Raw genomic sequence first — 17,942 nt, forward strand, 5'->3', positions numbered from 1 at the left:
AGGGAAGCAGAATCTGTGCCTGGCACTGGGGAGGCTCCTCATGAGTCAAATACGAACAACAGTCGTCCCCCAACTTCGTGTACCCAGCCCTAGCCATGTGAAGCTCTGGGCTGCCCGCAGTGCCCCGCGACGGGGAGAAAACGAGAGGGGGCTTAATTCGGTGACCTGGCTCTGAATGGTCTGAGCATCGCACCAGAGGGAAGGTGTAGGGGAGGGAGGTCCTTTAGGGCAAGGCGACCGGACGAGCTCCAGGCGTCTACACCGACTGGGCTAAGCTCCGTCTGAGAGAAGAAATAGAGTCCTCGGCTGCAGCCTGGTTGCCCAGATGATCCCTGAACCCAGTCCCGGAGCTCTACCTCGCTGTAGGACCGCTACTAGTCCTGCCTAAGACATGCGCGGTACGTTCCGCCACACTCATCATGGCGGCGGCCGCCGGACGTAACTTCCGCCCGCGGTCGGAAGCACGGGTCCTGCGAACATGGCAGCGTCGAAGGTGAAGCAGGACATGCCCCCGCCGGGGGGCTATGGCCCCATCGACTACAAACGGAACCTTCCACGTCGGGGACTGTCGGGTCAGTGTCGCGCTGCGCCGGGGTGTCAGGGTTGGGACTTCAGGGCGCCGCGAAGGGAGGTGGAACCCGAGGATCCCCTATCGCTTCTGTAGTAAGAGGCTGCTACTGGCACTCAGGGCCATCCAGAGTAAAACTGGTGCGGAAACGGGAACATTGAGGGAATTTAGAAGATGTTCCTTTCTGGTAGTCCCTACCTGTGGATGTCCCAGGAATATGTATTCTTAAATTTTTCAGATGTTTTAATAACATTTTAAAATTGTGTTATTGGGTTCAACACAGAAAAATGTAAAAAAAAAAAAAAAAAAAAAGTAGAAGGGTCACATGCTTTGCACCCAGGGCTAACAGAGAAATACAAACTTTTAAACAAGGGTAAATACATTTCTCATAACTCGAGGAACTTTACATTTAATGTTACGCAAATATGCCTCAATTAAAAAAATATATATGGGCATGGTTTAAAAAAAAAAAGGTAATTCAGCCAGTGGGAAAGTTAGTATCAGGTGAAAACTCAAGCCCTTCCCAAGCTCTTGGCTTTTTTGTGTCCCACAATAGAGGTTGGCAAACTTTTTCTATAAAGGCCCAATAAATTTTTTATGCTTTGTGGGTGCCTGGGTGGCTCAGTCGGTTAAGTGTCCAACTTCGACTCAGGTCACGATCTTGAAATTTGTGAGTTTGAGCTTCCTATCCGGCTCTGTGCTAAGAGCTCAGAGCCTGGAGCCTGCTTTGGATTGTGTGTCTCCCTTTCTCTCAGACCCTCAGCCCTTCCCCTGCTCATGCTCTGTCTCTCAAAAATAAATAAACATTGGGGTGCCTGGGTGGTTCAGTGGGTTAAGCATCTGGCTTTGGCTCAGGTCACGATCTCACGGTTCCTGAGTTCGAGCCCAGCGTTGGGCCCTGTGCTGACAGCTCAGAGGCTGGAGCCTGCTTCGGATTCTGTGTCTCCTCCTCTCTCTGCTCCTCTCCTGCTCACATTCTGTCTCTCTCTCTCTCTATCTCTCACAAATAAATAAATAAACAAATGTTAAAAAAATTAAAAAAAAATTTTTTTTTAATGTTTATTTATTATTGAGAGAGAGAGAGAGAGAGAGCACGAGCGGGGGAGGGGGAGAGAGAGAGAGAGGGAGACACAGAATCTGAAGCAGGCTCCAGGCTCCCAGCCGTCAGAACAGAGCCCAACGTGGGGCTCGAACCCACAATTTGTGAGATCATGACCTGAGCTGAAGTCAGACACTTAACCAACTGAGCCACCCAGGAGCCCCTAAAAAATTTAAAAAATAAAAAAGATGTGATTCAGTTAACTTGCTAGTAAATCGATCCTTTAAAAAAATAAATAAACATTAACAATTTTTAAAAAATTATGCTTTGCTAGCCAGAGGCTCTCTATCCACTGCCGCTGCTTTTTTTTTTTTTTTTTTAACAACTGTTTACAAACCTAAAAGTGTTCTTAGCCCGAGGGTCATTAAAAAAAAACAGGTTACAGGGGCGCCTGGGTGGCTCGGTCGAGCATCCGACTTCGGCTCAGGTCATGATCTCACGGTCCGTGAGTTCGAGCCCCGCGTCAGGCTCTGTGCTGACAGCTCAGAGCCTGGAGCCTGTTTCAGATTCTGTGTCTCCCTCTCTCTCTGCCCCTCCCCTGTTCATGCTCTGTCTCTCTCTGTCTCAAAAATAAATAAACGTTAAAAAAAATAAAAAATAAAAAAAACAGGTTACAGGCTAGATTGGCATCACATTGGCACTTGACTCATCGTAGAATAGATTGAACAAATACAATGTGATGTGAATGTCTTCATTTGTTTTCTCAAAGTATAACTTAACACCCAGGCCAGTGTATCCCTCAGGTGTGTGGCATGAAGTCTGTTTATGCCTGTGCACCTGTGTGACCTGTACCCAGACCAGGCTGCAGAAGGGTCCCAGCCCTTGGTCCTCCCTGGACTCCTAGTCAGCATCTCTCTCTCTTTCTCTCTTTTTCTGTCTTTTAAAGTTTATTTATTTATTGGGGGGGGGGGGAGGCAGAACCCGATGAGGGGCTTGAACCCACAAACCGTGAGATTATGACCTGAGCTGAAATCAAGACCCCAATGCTCAACCGAGCCACCCAGGTGCCCCTCTTTTTTTATTTTTAAGTCACAAATGTGCCCTTAATCCCAGTCCTCTTCCAGTTCATGACACAGTAGTGCTTCTATACCATTACCTAGGGTTAGGCCTCCTGGTTGCAACCCCTTCACACCAACTCGCATTGTACTACATACAAACCCATCCCAGTCTTTCCTGGCTGCAGAGGGGTGAGGAAGAGACCCCTTCTGGCGGCGTGGTCTTTGTGTATGTACGTGCTTTCAGTAATTGCTTGTTGAATGCGCACGTGGCACTGAGCCCTGTCTGGAGGAGCTCACAGCCTAGCAGAGGAGATTAAAATAATCACACCATAGGGGCGCCTGGGTGGCTCAGTCGGTTGGGCGACCGACTTCGGCTCAGGTCATGATCTCGCAGTCGTGAGTTCGAGCCCCGCATCGGGCTCTGTGCTGACAGCTCAGAGCCTGGAGCCTGTTTCAGATTCTGTGTCTCCCTCTCTCTCTGCCCCTCCCCTGTTCATGCTCTGTCTCTCTCTGTCTCGAAAATAAATAAACGTAAAAAAAAAATAAATAAATAAAATAAAATAATCACACCAGAACTTCTCATTTTGGTGAGGCCCCAGATAACCAAGGCCTGCTTTACCCAGGGTGGGCTGGAAGGACCTCTCTGAACAATCCCCAAGGTGGAGGGAACAGCAAGTGCAAAGGCCCTGCTATCCATCCTGCGCCCCACCCTAATCATCTTTCCTGTGCCCCTCCTCCAGCCTTGCTTTTGAGCCTTGTTCTCATTAGCCCTACCCTCCCTTGCTCCCGTAGGGCACCCAAGCCTGGCACCCACTCCCCTTCTCTCTGCCTACATCACTCTCCACTAGTGTCCTAGAACATGCCAAGCTGGCTCAGACCTTCTTTTTAAAAAAAAAAAAAAATTTTTTTTAACGTTTATTTATTTTTGAGACAGAGAGAGACAGAGCATGAACGGGGGAGGGTCAGAGAGAGGGAGACACAGAATCCGAAACAGGCTCCAGGCTCCGAGCTGTCAGCACAGAGCAGGATGCGGGGCTCGAACTCACAGACTGTGAGATGGTGACCTGAGCCGAAGTCGGCCGCTCAACCAACTGAGCCACCCAGGCGCCCCCTTTTTTTTTTTTTTTTTTTTTTTATTTTTTAATGTTTTTATTTTGAAAGAGAGAATATGTGAGTGGGGTGGGGGGGTGGGGGTGGGGCGGGCAGTGAGAGATGGGGAGAGAGAGAGAGTCCCAAGTAGGCTCTGTGCTGAGGGCCCTCAGCACAGAGCCTGACTTGGGGCTCAATCCCACTAACTGAGAGACCGTGACCTGAGCTGAAGTCAAGAGTCCGATGCTTAACCGACTGAGCCTCCCAGGCGCGCATAATGTTTTTAATGTGAATATTGTAGCGTGTGGCAGTTTCTTTCTTTTTTTTTTTTTTTTTTTATGGTTAAATAATATTCTTGTGTGAATGGACCACAGTTTGTGTATCCATTTACCACTTGATGGACATTTGAGTTGTTGCCATATTTTGGCTGCTGTGAGCATTCCTGTGCAAGCTTCTGTGTGGAAATGTTTCATTTTTCTTAAGTGAAATTTCATCTAGGAGTGGTCTAGCTGGGTCAGATGGTAACTCCACATTTAACCTTTTGAGGAACTGCCACACTGTTTTCCAAAATTAGCTGTTCTGTTTTACGTTTCTACCTGCAGTGTATTGAGTTCCAGTTTCTCCATATTTGGATAACACTGATTATTTTCCTTTTTTTTTTTTTCTTTTTTCTTTTTAAAATTCTAGCCATTCTGGTGGGTGTGAGGTGGCATCTCACTTTGGTTTTGATTTGCATTTCCCTGGTGACTAATTATGTGGGGCATCTTTTCATGTGTTTATTGGCCATTTGTATAACTTCCAGGAGAAATGTCTTCAAGTCCTTTGTACTTTTTTTTTTTTTTTCTTGGAGAGAGAGAGAGAGCTGGAGAGGGGGCAGAAGAAGAGAGAGAGACAGAATCTCAAACAGGCTCCCCACTGTTAGTGCAGAGCCCGATGAGGGGCTTGAACCTATGAGCCATGAGATCATCACCTAAGCTAAAATCAAGAGTCAGATGATCAACCGACTGAGTTACCCAGGTGCCCCTGTACATTTTTTTGATTGGGTTCATCTTATTACTGAGTTTGCAGAGTTCTTTATACATTTTGGATGTCGTTCCCTTATCAGATACAGGATTTTCAAGGACATTCTTCCATTCAGCTTGTTGACAGTATCGTTTGTGGCACAAAAGTTTTTCATCCCCATGAAATCTAGTTCATCTATTTTTTTTTTTTTTTCTTTTTGCCACTTGTGCTTCTGGTGCCAAAGCTAAGAAGCCATTATCTCATCCAAGGTCTCAGAGACTGACTCATCTGTTTTCTAAGAGTTTTATAGTTTTAGCTCTCAAATTAAGGTCTTTGATCCATTTTGAGTTAATTTTTGTGCATGGGGGAAGGAAAAAGTACACTTTATTCTTTTGTGTGTGGTTGTCCACTTATCCAATTTGCTGAAAGACTATTCTTTCCCCGTTGAATTGTCTTGGCACCCTTGTCCAAAATCAATTGACCGTGAATGTGAGGGTTTATTTCTGGACTCCCAGTCAGCTCTGTTCCGTCGATGTACATGTCTACCCTGGTGCGGTGCCACGCTATTTTATCTTGTACACACAGCTGGGTGTTAAGTTTTGAAACTGTAAAGTGCAAGTCCTCCCCCTTTGTTCTGTTTCAGAATTGTTTGGTTAATCTGATCCCACGAATTTCACAATCCGCTCTTCAGTTCCTGTGGGGCTGGTAAAGGGTAAAGGGTACCGCGCTGAATCGGTACCTTAGTTTGGGGAAGGCTGCCGTCTGAACAGTGTTAAGTTCCAGTACGTGAACACAGGATGTTTATTTATTCAGGTCTTCTTTACTCATGGCCTGCACCCCCTTCTGGGCGTGCCCTTCGTCAGCCTCCACCACCAGACGGGCAGCTCCTGAGGCACAGACCTGTACTGAGGGATTGGGGTCTCGGCCTCGCCACTGTCAGCAAGAAAGGGCTGCACCATTGTAAAGGCCCCCTTATTGGAATTTATTTTACTCAGGGGCCCACGCGGGTGCTTGGTGTGAAGGCAAGAGGTTTCCGTGAGGACAGCCCGGGCTTATCCCCTGGGTCGAAAGAAGAGGCCCCTGGGCTTCTCTGCAGCTACTGAAAAGAAAGAGGCAGCTCTTCTAAAACGCTCCTGCCCAGCACAGGTGGTCAGCCATGTGTAAGAGCCACAGGTGCACTGGAAGCTGGTCCCAGGCACTCGGGCCTCGAGAAAGGTTCTGCCTCTGTGCACAGGAACCAGGGTGCCCTCGTTGTCCCACCTTCAGTAACATGGAAGTATCTTACTCAGCTCATATTTTTTTTTTTTTTTTTAAATTTTTTTTTTTTTAACGTTTATTTATTTTTGAGACAGAGAGAGACAGAGCATGAACGGGGGAGGGTCAGAGAGAGGGAGACACAGAATCTGAAACAGGCTTCAGGCTCTGAGCTGTCAGCACAGAGCCCGACGCGGGGCTCGAACTCAGAGACTGCGAGATCATGACCTGAGCCGAAGTCGGCCGCTTAACCGACTGAGCCACCCAGGCGCCCCTCAGCTCATATTTTTAACAGGTTTGACTGAGGGGCTAAAAAATCTAACCAGTTCCTCATGCATCTCTGGGTCCAGCAGAGGTGCCAGAAAAGCCCTGTGCTGGAGCTGAGCTGAAGAAGAAGGACGAAGACCAGGACAACAGAGGCCCCTTGCAGACACGGAGCACAGCTGCGACTCCCAGAGTCCCCACTGTGCACCCCCACAGGTTCTAGGGAGTGGCCTTACCCACTATTTGCTGGTCATTTAGTGGCTGTTAACTGGAACTTGACCTGCCTGAGCTTGTCAGTTCTTCCCAGCAGCCACGAGGCCCGTCCAGGGAAGAGATCACAACTCAGGAGATGAGAGGGTATGGGGTGAGCCAGTCCCAGCCAGGCCCCAGGCAGCTTGGGCCTCCCTGAAGACCCCAGCAGGCCCACAGCCTGTCAGTCAGAATTATAGCGCAGGTGCCTGCTGGTGCCAGTAAATATTCATGGCAGCCTCTGTCTCCTGGTGTCCAGGCAGGGGGCTTGACCCTGCTGGGCCAGGAAGCAGCAGCACCCCCGGGAGCCCGGGGTGGGGAGGGGAGGGCTGGGCCGCCCCTGCAGGGCACTGCTTGCCTCTGGCAGCCCCTCCCAGCTCCTTGTGGGCAGCACTCAGAGAAGTGGCCCAGGCAGCCAGAGCCACCATGGAGCTGGGCCCAGCTGTAGATACTACCCTTCCCCGTGGAAGCACCTGCTGACTGGGAACCAAACAACAAGATTGTGGGGCTGGGGCCACCCGATCATAAACAGCAAGGCCTTCGGGCCCTCCTGCAAGCCCTGCTCAGCCTGTACCTTCCAGAAACGGGGATGGGGGGATGGGGGGCGGAGGTGTGTCAGCCGCAGCTGCCGCACTTGTCAGAGGAAAGCCGAGGCAGCCTGGTGTCCCTGCCTGCAAGGCAGGTGCACGGAATCGAGAGTCGTCTGCAGTTGGGAAGGACGGGTCCAGGGGAGAGGGCTGGCGGACGTTCCACAGAGACAAAAAAAGAATCTGAAGAAATACGCACTAGAGACGGTACTGGCCATCTCTAGGAGGGGGTCACTAAGACTTTCACCTTCTCTCGCGTCCGTATTTCCGGTGTCCGTGCACAGGAAGCAGATTGTGCTTCATGAGAAGGAACTACAAGGGGTGGCCTTTCCCGAGGGTAGGCGCTGAGCTGGTGCCCCCTTTCCCCACAGGCTACAGCATGTTTGCTGTGGGCATCGGGACCTTGCTGTTTGGGTACTGGAGCATGATGAAGTGGAACCGAGAGCGCAGGTAGGCCCCAGGCTGGGGACCGTGGAGTGCACCTGTGGTCTTGGTGTCCCTCGGGGCCCTTCATCAGCCCCTCAAGGCTCAGGAAGTTTGGGCCTTCCAGAAAGAAATGGCAAGAAAGGAGCTTTTCACCAGGTGTCTCTTGGCCTCCGCTGCTAGGGACTCGAGGGTTGGGATTAGGACAACCCATCAGGTGGAGGTGGAGGGCAGGCTCAGGACATGCTCGTTTACTCGTTTTTTTGTCAGTGTCAACCAGGCAAAGAGGACAATAAGGGCTTAGAAACAGGCCATGCAACACAATGACCCTGCCAGCCACATGGGGCCTGAGGGACCGAGGCAGATAGTGGCCTCCATTCAGACTCTCGCTGCCTCTAAGCTGTCAGGATGCCCTGCCAGGTGACCCCTTCTGATTGGCCCCTTACTGGCTGGGCCCCTTTGCCCTGCCACACCCTGTGATATGTGTCCTTAGCACCCCCTTTGAGCTCACTTGCACCCCACAAGTCTGGGAATCCCCAAGGGTGGTGGCGGAGAAGGCCAGCCTGTGTCAGGTGCTCAGCATTGTTGAGTGAGCTCAAACCGGGTCCAGCTGCCCCACATGCACCACCCACAGGAGTATGGACACGGTGACAATAGTGTGGGGCTGTGGTGGGGCCAGCAGCCTGGGGTGGGGATGCTCCTCTGGGTTTGGGAAGATGGGAGGAGGTGTGAGGGCTGGAGTGGGGGCTGAACTTCATCCAGACCCTTCCCTGTGAGGCTGTGAGATTTCTGGCGATGAGGGGACACGGCCAGGGGCCACATCACTGGGTGCCGCGCCCTCAGTATAGATGGGGCTGGTGGCTTGGAACACACAGAACTGCCTGCCCCGGGCTCACACCCCAGGGTTATTTTGACAGGAAGGGGATATGGTTTTGTAGGGCCCAGAGCCCTGTGATGAAGGTCCCATCCCCAGTCCCCAGTTCACCACAATCATCAGGCCAGGGCTATTTTTAGGATTAAAAGCTAAAGTTTTTAACTGAAAAGAAAGTGCGAAGCCATCAGTCTTGTAGACCAGTGCCTGTGCCAGCCCACGTGCCCACACCCCGCCTTCTCATCTTCTTGTGGGTAGAGCTTACTCCCCAAGCCTGCCCCACTCACTTGCCTCTCTGCCGGCTCCCCTCCCCACGCATCAGCCTGAGTCTGAGGCCACATCACCCACCCCGAACTCCAGCCTCATCTGATCTGACTGTTGGTTTTTGGGTTTCACAGGCGCCTGCAGATTGAGGACTTCGAGGCCCGCATTGCGTTGATGCCACTGTTGCAGGCAGAGAAGGATCGGAGGTGGGGCTGCTGGGACCAGGGTTGGAAGGTCACAGGCCTGAGTGTCCCAGCCCGCAGTGCAGGACATGACAAAAATGCATTTGGGGGCTGACAGCTGTGTCCTGGCATATGTGGGGGAGACCCAAGGGCTAGAATAGGAAGGCTCCCTGGAGGAGGGGACATTGAGGCTGCAGCAGGAGGACAGTAAATGTTTGTAGGGGAAGGAAAGGACAAGAAGGGTTGGCACATGCAGGGTTGGGAGTGGCAGGAGATGATTGGGGTGGAACAGGGAAGGATCTGGCACGTCTTTTCGGGAGTCTCTCGGTGCTCAGGCCTGTCCCCTACCGCCCATTCCATCCCCACAGGGTTCTGCAGATGCTTCGGGAGAACCTGGAGGAGGAGGCCATCATCATGAAGGACGTGCCTGACTGGAAGGTGGGCCCTGGGTAGGGAGGGTGGGGGTCCAGGCCCCCTGCAGGAACACAGCCTCCCAGGGAAAACCTGGAGCCGAGAGGGGTAGTGGGTGCCAGGCGTGAGGAGGGGAAGGCAGCAGCTTTTGGTGTAGGCACGGTAGTCACCAGGCCTAGTGGGGTCCCAATAGGCAGTGTGGGCCTGAAGGGGTAGCTGCACCGTCACCCATACCCCACTGTTCCCACAGGTGGGTGAGTCTGTGTTCCACACAACGCGCTGGGTGAACCCCATAATGGGCGAGCTCTACGGGCTGCGCACGAACGAGGAGATTCTCAACGCCGCCTACGGCTTCACGTGGTACACATAGGGGCCTGGACCCCTGCACCCTCCCCACTGGAAAGAATAAATGCTCTGGAGACCTGTTTGCCTGTGTCCCAGCGACTGAGGGAAGGCTCGTGGGACACGATTGGGTTACACACGGCCTGGGGATATAGGGTCTAGACCTGGGGTCTCTGCAGAAGATGCCAGGTAGGGTGGTTTCAAAACCCACCCAGAGACCGCCCCTGGATCCATCAGCCTTGGCTCAAGAATATGCCTGGATTTTCCTACCTCTATTGAAGTCCTCGTTGTCAGCAGCCCACCCCTCCAGGCCGGGGCTCCCCATCCTGCACCCTGGGCTCATCAGTAAATGGGGGATCTGAAGAGTGGAGCATGGGGTGGAGGGGTGTCAGAGGTAGGTCCCCTTGCCCCCAGGCCAAGACCCCATGACAGGGGTAGCAGGTCCGTCGCTACCCGTCCGTGCCTTGCCCTGCTAATACCCACGTCTCTGCTATTCTCCGTCCCCAAGGCAACTCCGCTCCTGGCACCAAAGGGTTAAATCTGCCTGCACCCGCCAGCCAATCCCTGCGCGCAGCGCCTTCGCGGTGTCACCTGATTGGCGGATACACAGGGTGGGCGGGAAGGGAGGAGGACCGAGGACGCCCCCATCTGCCCTGGGATGCTCTTAAAAGGCTGTGGCGGTGGCAGCCAGGCTGCGCGTCCCGGCTTACCCTGGCCATGAGCAGCGCGGCCCGCCCGGACCCAGTGGAGGCGCCCGAGGAGCGGCGTTTCCTCAGGTCAGCCGGGGATGGGGACGTCAAAGACCATGGCAAGGATGCGGCCCCGAGGCAAGGGCATGGCTGGGAGGGGGGCATCACGGGCAGGATAGATCAGAGGAAGGGCATGGCCGGGATGGGGCCTGGGGGGATCCAAGGCCCACCCCGCATTTCGCTGGAAAGACGAAGCCTGAAGCCTGCTGCTGCCAAGGTCTCCTAGCCGAGTTGCCAGGGAAACTGCATCCTCCTCAGCCCGCCCTTCTGAATTATTCAGAACACCACTAGTAGCTCTCCCATCACCCTTCAACCCAATCAAGGCCCACCTCCCCTTTCCATCTCACCCAGGGACCCTGGCGCTCCCACCCTCATCTCCCCGTCTTCCCTGGGAAGAGCTGAGCTGTTAGCTCCTCACTCACACACCCTCTTGGTGGTCCACCTGCGACTATCTTCTTGTCCAGAGAGGGAAACTGAGGGCTGGGGAAGGAAGCCACTGCCTGAGCCAGGGCTAGGGGGATTTTTGAACACATGGACCACTTGCCGGTAGTTTGATTGGATTTGGGGTCTGAAATAGGCAGCTGTGGCTGTGTCTCCCACCTCGTCCTGAGTCCTCATCTTATGTCCTCCTTTAAGTCCTTGTGCCCTGGGACTCCAAGCAGGGCTGTGGACCTCAATGGAAACCAGATTTGGCTGACAAATCTGTCCTCTGCCCACTGTCCATTCAGGCCCTCAGGGCAGATACTGTCCAGTGACTGATTGATGTCCAGATTGAGCCTGTAGACCTAGCACATCCTAGGCAGAAGGAAGCTGGATCTGCGATTTCATCTGGCGGGGGTGGGGGGTGGGGGGTGGGGATTGTGTGGGGTCTCAGATGCCAGCTGAGGGGTGATGGGGCGCCGTGGGGCGGGTAGGAGTGGAACATGGCAAGTGGAGAGGAAACAATGAGGTAAGAGACATAATGGGCGTATAGGTGTGGTGAGGAATTTGAATATTCTCTGAATATTGGGGAGCCATAAGTAGGTTTGAGACAGTGGTGATGTCATCTGGCATTCAAGTTTCAGAGCCCCGTGGCTCTTGTGTTGAGTTTGGGGGCCATGAAACTGCTGTAGGCAGCCAGATGGGCAAGATGGTGGGCCGGTGGGCAGAGGCCTGAAGGTGGAGAAGCAGAGGGAGCCAAGAGAGCAGGGAGGGTCTGGCACGGGTGCCCTGGCCTTGGCTTCACCTTCGTAAGGGCCTGCTCCTGGAAGTATTTTGGGAGTGTCAGGCCCAGTTCCTTTGAAAGCAGGCCGCTTCAGCCTTCCTGCTTGTGGGGGAATCCTGGTCCTCACAGCTCCTCTCATCTGGGAGCTGATGTTGGGAGCAGCAAGAGGCACCCTCATAGCTGAGCGCCCTGCCCTGCCCAGTCCCACATGGCTCTGCCCCGTTTCCCTCCCTCACCAGCCCTAACTCCCACTCATACCTGACCCAGAGCTGCCACCGTCGCCACTCCCAGGCTCCTAGGCTGAACCATCCTCTGCCCGTGGAGTCCCCATTATCACTCTAATGACCAGTTGGGCAGGGAGATAATGTTCCAAGTGGTGGCCTGAGGCCAAAACTTTGGGGCAGAGGAAGAAAAGGAGGAATGGGTGATCCTCCCACACTCCTCTTCTCTCTGCCCTCCTGTGGGGGCAACAGCCAGACCCGTCACAAGTTGAAGGTGGAGGAATGAACCACATTCCCAAACACCTTCTCCCATGTTCCTTCCTGGGACCTAGGTGGCCTGCCCAGAGGGGTGCTCCTCATTTGTCCCACCGTGAGCTCCTTTTCCTCAACTGGTCTTTCAACTGGACTTATTTGAAGTCAGGTGGGGTTGAATCTGGCTCTGGTTGTTGGGATGATTCAGGGCATGTAGACTCCCTGCCCTAAGCCTCCATCCATCTCCCCCATCTACGTGGACCCCCAAAGTGCCTTTCTGACCCAGTTTCTGTTTTGCTTGTACCGCTCTAGCCACACTGGCCTCACTTCCATCCCTAGAATCTGCCAAGCTCATTCCCACCCTCGCTGTTCTTACCACGTGGATTACCTCCCATAGTGCTCCAGGCCAGCTCCTCCAGAAGTCCTCCCTGATTCCCCATCCCACAGCAGTCCTTACTTATGCCCCTCCTCCTGCCCAGCCTGATCACACTGCAAAAATTGGCCAAAAGATTGTGGTCTCCTCACAGAACTGAAGGAAGGAACCTAAAGATTCATCCTAAGAAACCTCTGCTGTCTGTAGGTCTGCCCCTGCCTCTTTGCTCACACCCTATCCATGGCTCTGGAGACAGACACCAAGGGCAGAAGTCTCGGTTTTTCCCCCTTGTTTCCTGGGTGACCCTGGGCAAGTCACTTGGCTTCTCAGAGTGCTTGAATGTTCTGATTCTTCTGGGCCTGGTCCTACTACCACTACTATGCTCTCTAGGGTCTGCTGAGGTGGCGGTAGGTGCTCCTTGGAAGGTCCCTAAGCCAGGGCCAGCTTGGTCCCTGCTCTTAATAGGGCCCAACGCTTAGTTTCATGCTGTTGTCATTATCTGAAAATTCTTAAATCTTAAATAGCGGGCCCCATGTTTGCATTTTGAAATGGACCTTGAAAATTATCTAGCCTATCCTTCCTGCCTTTACTTTTGCAAAAGAGGAAGCAAAACTCAGATGTGACAGAGCCCAGTCACTCGGTGAGTTGATGGCAGACCTTCACCCCAGATGGGTAAGCCCCAATTCTCTGGCCACAATTATTGCAGGGTCACCAATAAGGCCCCATAGCCGTGGGCTCCCCATCCACCTCCCTAAGTGAACCCCTCTGCAGCCTTCAAAATCCGCCTCCCTCGGGCACCACCCCCCTCCCCAGGCCAGTCTGCCCCCTCCAGTGTTCGAGAGCTTGCTCAGCGGTTTCCACTGCATGCACCTGGCCCCTCGCCCCCATCAAAGTCTCTCACGCTCCATTCCTCCTTCTGGGTTCTTTCCGCGGTGGGGGCGGGCGCATCTGGGCCCGGCTCCAGTCTCCCACGCTTTGGGGCAATAGAACCAACACGCGCCGCCACGCCTCCCTCGACCACCAGAGGGCGCCCGTGCCTTGGGCTTCAGCTTAAACCTTCCGCGGTGCCAGTCAACCGCCAGCACGTCTGGTGGGGAAACTGAGGGGGCGGGGGGGGGGGGGGGGGGGGGGCATTAGGGCCTAGCTGGAGATATTAGTGGAACATTACCGGTTCCATCTGAGCCTCTCTCTCTGTCTTTCTGTGTGTCTTTGAGCGTCTCTCCCCACTCTGTCCCCCAGCACTGCAGAGGCAGCAGCCCTGGAGCGGGAGCTGTTGGAAGATTATCGCTTTGGGCGGCAGCAGCTGGTGGAGTTGTGTGGCCATGCTAGTGCTGTGGCTGTGACCAAGGTATCTAACCCCTGATCTTTGACCTTGACCCCAACCAGATGGCCAGCCTGCCAGAGCAGAGGAGGCCTAGCTGCATGAGCCCTGTGGTCAGGCTGATCCAGGACTCAAGAAACCCCTTTTTGTGTGGAGCCACTCCAGCCCATCACTCAGGTGGGGTAACTGAGGCCCAGAGAGGATCATCACTGGTCTAGACCAGGCAGGGACCCAAGACCCCAGGTGTCAGTGAGGGTCAGGGCAGATAGAGAAGTCCCCAGAGACTTGGAGGCCGGGGAGCAGAGACTAAAGCTGCTGCAGGATGATTCTGAGGTCCTTGAGGTACAGATGTGACCACCTGCCTCTGCCATCAATTGGATCTCCGTAAAGGAGACATCGGTTCCTGGAGGCCGAGTACCAACCCCCCTCCCCATGCTGCAGATGAGGAAACTGAGGCCCAGAGGCAGGGGTGGCCTGCATAGTGTAGGTCCTAGGGAGGAGTTAGCAGAGTCCCAGCCTCGAGGTGCCTGCAAGGGATGCGAGAGTGATAAGCAACGAAGATGCCGCCATGCAGTGCCTTTGGTCATGTTGCCAAACCGCGGGCCTGTTTCCCCCTCCAAAGAAAGAGCAATAAACTGACACCAGCTAATAAACACAAATGCCTTAGAGAAGTGCCCGATGGTGTCAGGGCTCCCACATGTAACCCTTCTCTGCCTCTCTGTCTTCCTCTTCTTGTCGCCACTGCAGACTTTTGTTGAACACAATTGCTTTCTTCATGTAGGCTCAGTTGGTTGTTGTTTTTTAACATTTCTATTTCAAATGAAACATCCTGAGTGAAGGTCCCGAAGGAGAAGGAAATGGTGAAACCCCAAAAGTAAAAGTAAACCCAGCGTAGTAAACTCCTGCCTGGCCCTTGCTAACCAGTTGCCGTCCAGTTTTTGCCCCGAAAGCCCCAAGTCTGTCCAGAGGACCCTCAGCCCCAGTCAAGCTGGAGTCACTGTTGCCTCCCTCAGTCTCCGGTCTCAGGGCTCCGCACCTGGCTTAGTGTGGTCGCAGGTGGCTCAGGACCTCACCGAGACCTTGGGGAGGAGACAAAAAAGGTACACCTGGCTCTCTGTGTGGTTGGAGGTCAGGGTACAGCCAGGCCCCCTGGGGTGCCCTGTCTTCGAGAGGCCCCATGTCAGTGCCACCGTCACTCCCAATCGATACAGGCCAAGTGAGGCTGGGAGAGGAGAGGGGGCAGAGGCCATGCAGAGAGTCAGGGCAGGGCTGTGACTTGAACACCAGTGCTCTTAACTCCTGTGTTAAAGAGACTGATGCACAGGCCCACAGAGACACAGAGAGAAAGACGAAGACAGAGGCAGATGGAGGGAAACAGGGCATCTCAGGTTGGAAAAAATACCCTCCCTCTGTCCCCCCCCCCCCCCCCCCACCAACTTTGGGGCCTCTGGGAGGGCCGAGGCCTGGAAACGTGGGCGGAGGAGGGGCAGCCACTGCGGTGGAAAAAGGTGGAAGAATGTCTGCAACTCAGGCCGAGAATAAACAAACCACACTCTGGGCGCCGGGTGGTGGCAGAAGGCACGTTTTCCTGCTCCAGCTTGGCAGAGCCTGAAGCAAGGACTCTGCATCTCCAAGGAGGAAACTGAGGCCCCAAGGGGCTACGCCCCTTGCCCAGAATGTCTTTCCTCCTGTTCTATTGCCTCCGGGCCCATGGCCGTTCCTTCGCTACTCCGAGCCTCAGTTTCCCCACCCAAATAAGGAGGAATTCCAAGCATCATGCCTTTGCCTTTGCTGTGCCCCCTGCCAGGTGTTCCCCTTGCCAACTCTCTCCCGGAAGCAGAGGACAGTGCTGGTCGTGTGTGGCCCGGAGCAGAACGGGGCGGTGGGGCTGGTCTGTGCCCGGCACCTGCGGGTGTTTGTGAGTAGCAAGGACCCCCTTGGCCTCCTAGGGTCACCCCCTCAACCCTGTCCCTGCAGAAATTGCTACCTCCTCTTGACAGTGTCCCAGGAGGGACAGAATATGCCCAGTGCTTGCCCCAGGCAGGGTCTCTGGCCTCATATCCAGATCTGGGGGCTAAGTAAGGCCCAGTAGGAAGCCTGGAAGGGCCCTCAGGGCCGACTCCTTTCTGCCCCTCCCCACCAGGAGTATGAACCGACCATCTTCTACCCTACACGCTCACTAGACCTGCTGCACCGGGACCTGACTACCCAGTGCGAGAAAATGGACATCCCCTTCCTGTCCTATTTGCCCACAGAGGTCAGCGCTTGGTGGCAACTGAGGGGGGAAGGGGGGGGCAGTGCCCAAAGGCCACCTTCTAACCATGCCCGCCCTCTCAGGTCCAGCTCATCAACGATGCCTATGGGCTGGTGGTGGATGCCGTGCTGGGCCCTGGTGCGGAGCCGGGAGAGATCGGAGGCCCCTGCACTCGTGCGCTGGCCACACTCAAGCTGCTGTCCATCCCCCTTGTGAGCCTGGACATTCCTTCAGGCATGCCAGGCAGGCGGGGGGGGGGGGCATGTTGGGGCCTTGGGAGGGGGGCCCTCTGCACCCCAGTTTCTGATGGGCCCAGCCTGTCTGCCTTCTCTGAGCCTCCGTTTCCCCAGCGTGGATGGCTCATGCACTCTGGGTGAGGGTCACGTCCATCCCTAAGATGGGGAAGACAGAGGCTGCCGCCCAGGTGATCCCATGTCCCAACCCCTCCACACCCGGCCCAGCATGCCCGCTGCCCACCCTGGCCCAGTTGCCTGGGCAGACGTGAGCTCACTCGGCAAAGGCCTCGCCCGTCCTGGCCGCCGCCCCACGCCTGTTGGAGCCATTAGGCGACGGGCAGACGGAACAAACAGCTGCTGGCCAGCCGGACCCTCCACAGGGGTGGCCATACTCAGGGGGATGTCCCCCAGCTTTCAAGACCTCAGGGCCACCCCCAGCAGGGTGCCACAGAGCAAGGGGTTAGCTATGAAGAGGGGAGCTGTCTGGTCTGAAGGTAGAGACTAGGGTCACAGAAGGAAGGATTAAAGTCAGACGGAGAAGGCTTTTAGTTAGTGGCTCCAGACTCTGGTCAGAAGCAGGGGAGAAGCCAAGGCCCCTAGTCTGAAGGTAGAGGCTCATTTGAGAGCTGTCAGAGGCTAGGGCACAGTGAGGGAGGGGCCGGGGTCCTGTCAATTCAAAAGGCAAGATCTAGTGTGAGGATGAACACAGAGATGTCAGGTCAGAGGGAGGAGGATGGACGTCGGGGTTGGGTGGGGAGGGGGCCACATCCTGTCAGAGGCAAGGACCAGGAGTAAGGAGACAGGTCTTAGGGGGGGAGGCTTGCCTGAGGATGAAGGCCAGTCTGTCCTGAGTGGAGAGGGGGGATCTGGTCAGAGGAGGAAGGCTGGCTAGGAAGCCTGGGTGGAAAGAGGCTCTAGTCGAAGAGGGGAAGGTCAAGATCGATCGGGAGGGAGGAATTGGGACAGATGCTGGGTCCAAAGGCAGAGGCATGGGTCTGACTGGCAAAGGGCAGCAGGTGGAAACGATGTAGTCTGAAGGCAGAGGCTGAGTCAGATGGAGAAGAAAGGTTGGTTGCATGATGGCAGCAGGGGCAGAAAAGATGAGGGCCGACGCCCTGGTCATAGGAGGAGGGAAACATCTCCAAGGAAGGGGAGACACTGGTCTGAGGGCGGAGGCTCAGTACTATGGGGAGGCAGGTCTGACCAAGCCTCACGCGTCAGAGAGCAGAGGCTGAGTCTGATGGGGAAGGGGAAACGGGTGGAGAGGAGGCAAGACTCTCGCCCGAAGGCAAGCACCCCTCCCAGCTCCCGATTCCCCCACCCTCCCTCCCTCCTTCCCTCCCTCAGGCTGGGACGCCGAGACCGGCGGCGGCGACGCCGAGGACGGGCTCCGACCGGACGTGCTGGTATCGCTCGCTGCGCCCAAGCGCTGCGCCGGCCGCTTCTCCGGCCGCCACCACTTCGTGGCCGGCAGATTCGTGCCAGACGACGTGCGCCGAAAGTTCGCTCTACGCCTGCCAGGATACACGGGCACCGACTGCGTCGCGGCGCTCTGACCGCCACCCGCGTCCCCGCGGCTTGGACCCCCGCCAATAAACAGCCGTCCCCCCACCACCTCGCCTCCGCCTCCTCTGTGCGCCGGGTCCGCTGCGGGGGTGGGCAGACTCGGGGGGGGGGGGGCTTCCCGCCGCCCCCCGGAGCCCAAGGCTGGAGGCACGGAGGGTAGTCG

General features: G+C 55.1%; 2 protein-coding genes across 3 annotated transcripts; both read left to right on the forward strand.

The window, feature by feature from the left end:
• Nucleotides 1-429: 429 nt before the first annotated feature.
• NDUFA13 (NADH:ubiquinone oxidoreductase subunit A13) lies at nucleotides 430-9,688 on the forward strand. Its single transcript, XM_060630763.3, has 5 exons — nucleotides 430-572; nucleotides 7,482-7,560; nucleotides 8,803-8,874; nucleotides 9,219-9,288; nucleotides 9,512-9,688. The coding sequence occupies exons 1-5, from the start codon at nucleotides 479-481 to the stop codon at nucleotides 9,629-9,631; spliced, it is 435 nt and encodes a 144-aa protein (XP_060486746.2). The 5' UTR covers nucleotides 430-478; the 3' UTR covers nucleotides 9,632-9,688.
• Nucleotides 9,689-9,785: 97 nt separating this feature from the next.
• YJEFN3 (YjeF N-terminal domain containing 3) lies at nucleotides 9,786-17,817 on the forward strand. 2 transcript variants are annotated; one of them, XM_060630761.3, is made up of 6 exons: nucleotides 9,786-10,379; nucleotides 13,642-13,750; nucleotides 15,531-15,641; nucleotides 15,867-15,980; nucleotides 16,061-16,189; nucleotides 17,561-17,817. In XM_060630761.3, exons 1-6 carry the CDS (start codon nucleotides 10,321-10,323, stop codon nucleotides 17,807-17,809), a joined length of 771 nt encoding a protein of 256 aa, XP_060486744.2. In that variant the 5' UTR covers nucleotides 9,786-10,320; the 3' UTR covers nucleotides 17,810-17,817. The 2 variants fall into 2 exon arrangements, with proteins under 2 accessions (XP_060486744.2, XP_060486745.1); XM_060630762.3 differs by having other exon boundaries at nucleotides 10,222-10,379; nucleotides 16,061-16,211.
• The last annotated feature ends 125 nt before the right edge of the window (nucleotides 17,818-17,942 follow it).

The sequence above is a fragment of the Panthera onca genome, chromosome A2 (assembly GCF_046562875.1).
Source record: "Panthera onca isolate mPanOnc1 chromosome A2, mPanOnc1 haplotype 2, whole genome shotgun sequence".
NCBI lineage: Eukaryota > Metazoa > Chordata > Mammalia > Carnivora > Felidae > Panthera > Panthera onca.

Excerpts from the sequence above, each read along its gene's own strand:
- NDUFA13 (XM_060630763.3), top strand. The coding sequence starts at position 479 with ATGGCAGCGTCGAAGGTGAAGCAGGACATGCCCCCGCCGGGGGGCTAT. Across the intron at positions 7,561-8,802 it reads AAGTGGAACCGAGAGCGCAG|GCGCCTGCAGATTGAGGACT; the intron begins GTAGGCCCCAGG and ends TGGGTTTCACAG. Across the intron at positions 8,875-9,218 it reads CAGGCAGAGAAGGATCGGAG|GGTTCTGCAGATGCTTCGGG; the intron begins GTGGGGCTGCTG and ends CCATCCCCACAG.
- YJEFN3 (XM_060630761.3), top strand. The coding sequence starts at position 10,321 with ATGAGCAGCGCGGCCCGCCCGGACCCAGTGGAGGCGCCCGAGGAGCGG. Across the intron at positions 15,642-15,866 it reads CCCGGCACCTGCGGGTGTTT|GAGTATGAACCGACCATCTT; the intron begins GTGAGTAGCAAG and ends CCTCCCCACCAG. Across the intron at positions 15,981-16,060 it reads TGTCCTATTTGCCCACAGAG|GTCCAGCTCATCAACGATGC; the intron begins GTCAGCGCTTGG and ends CCGCCCTCTCAG.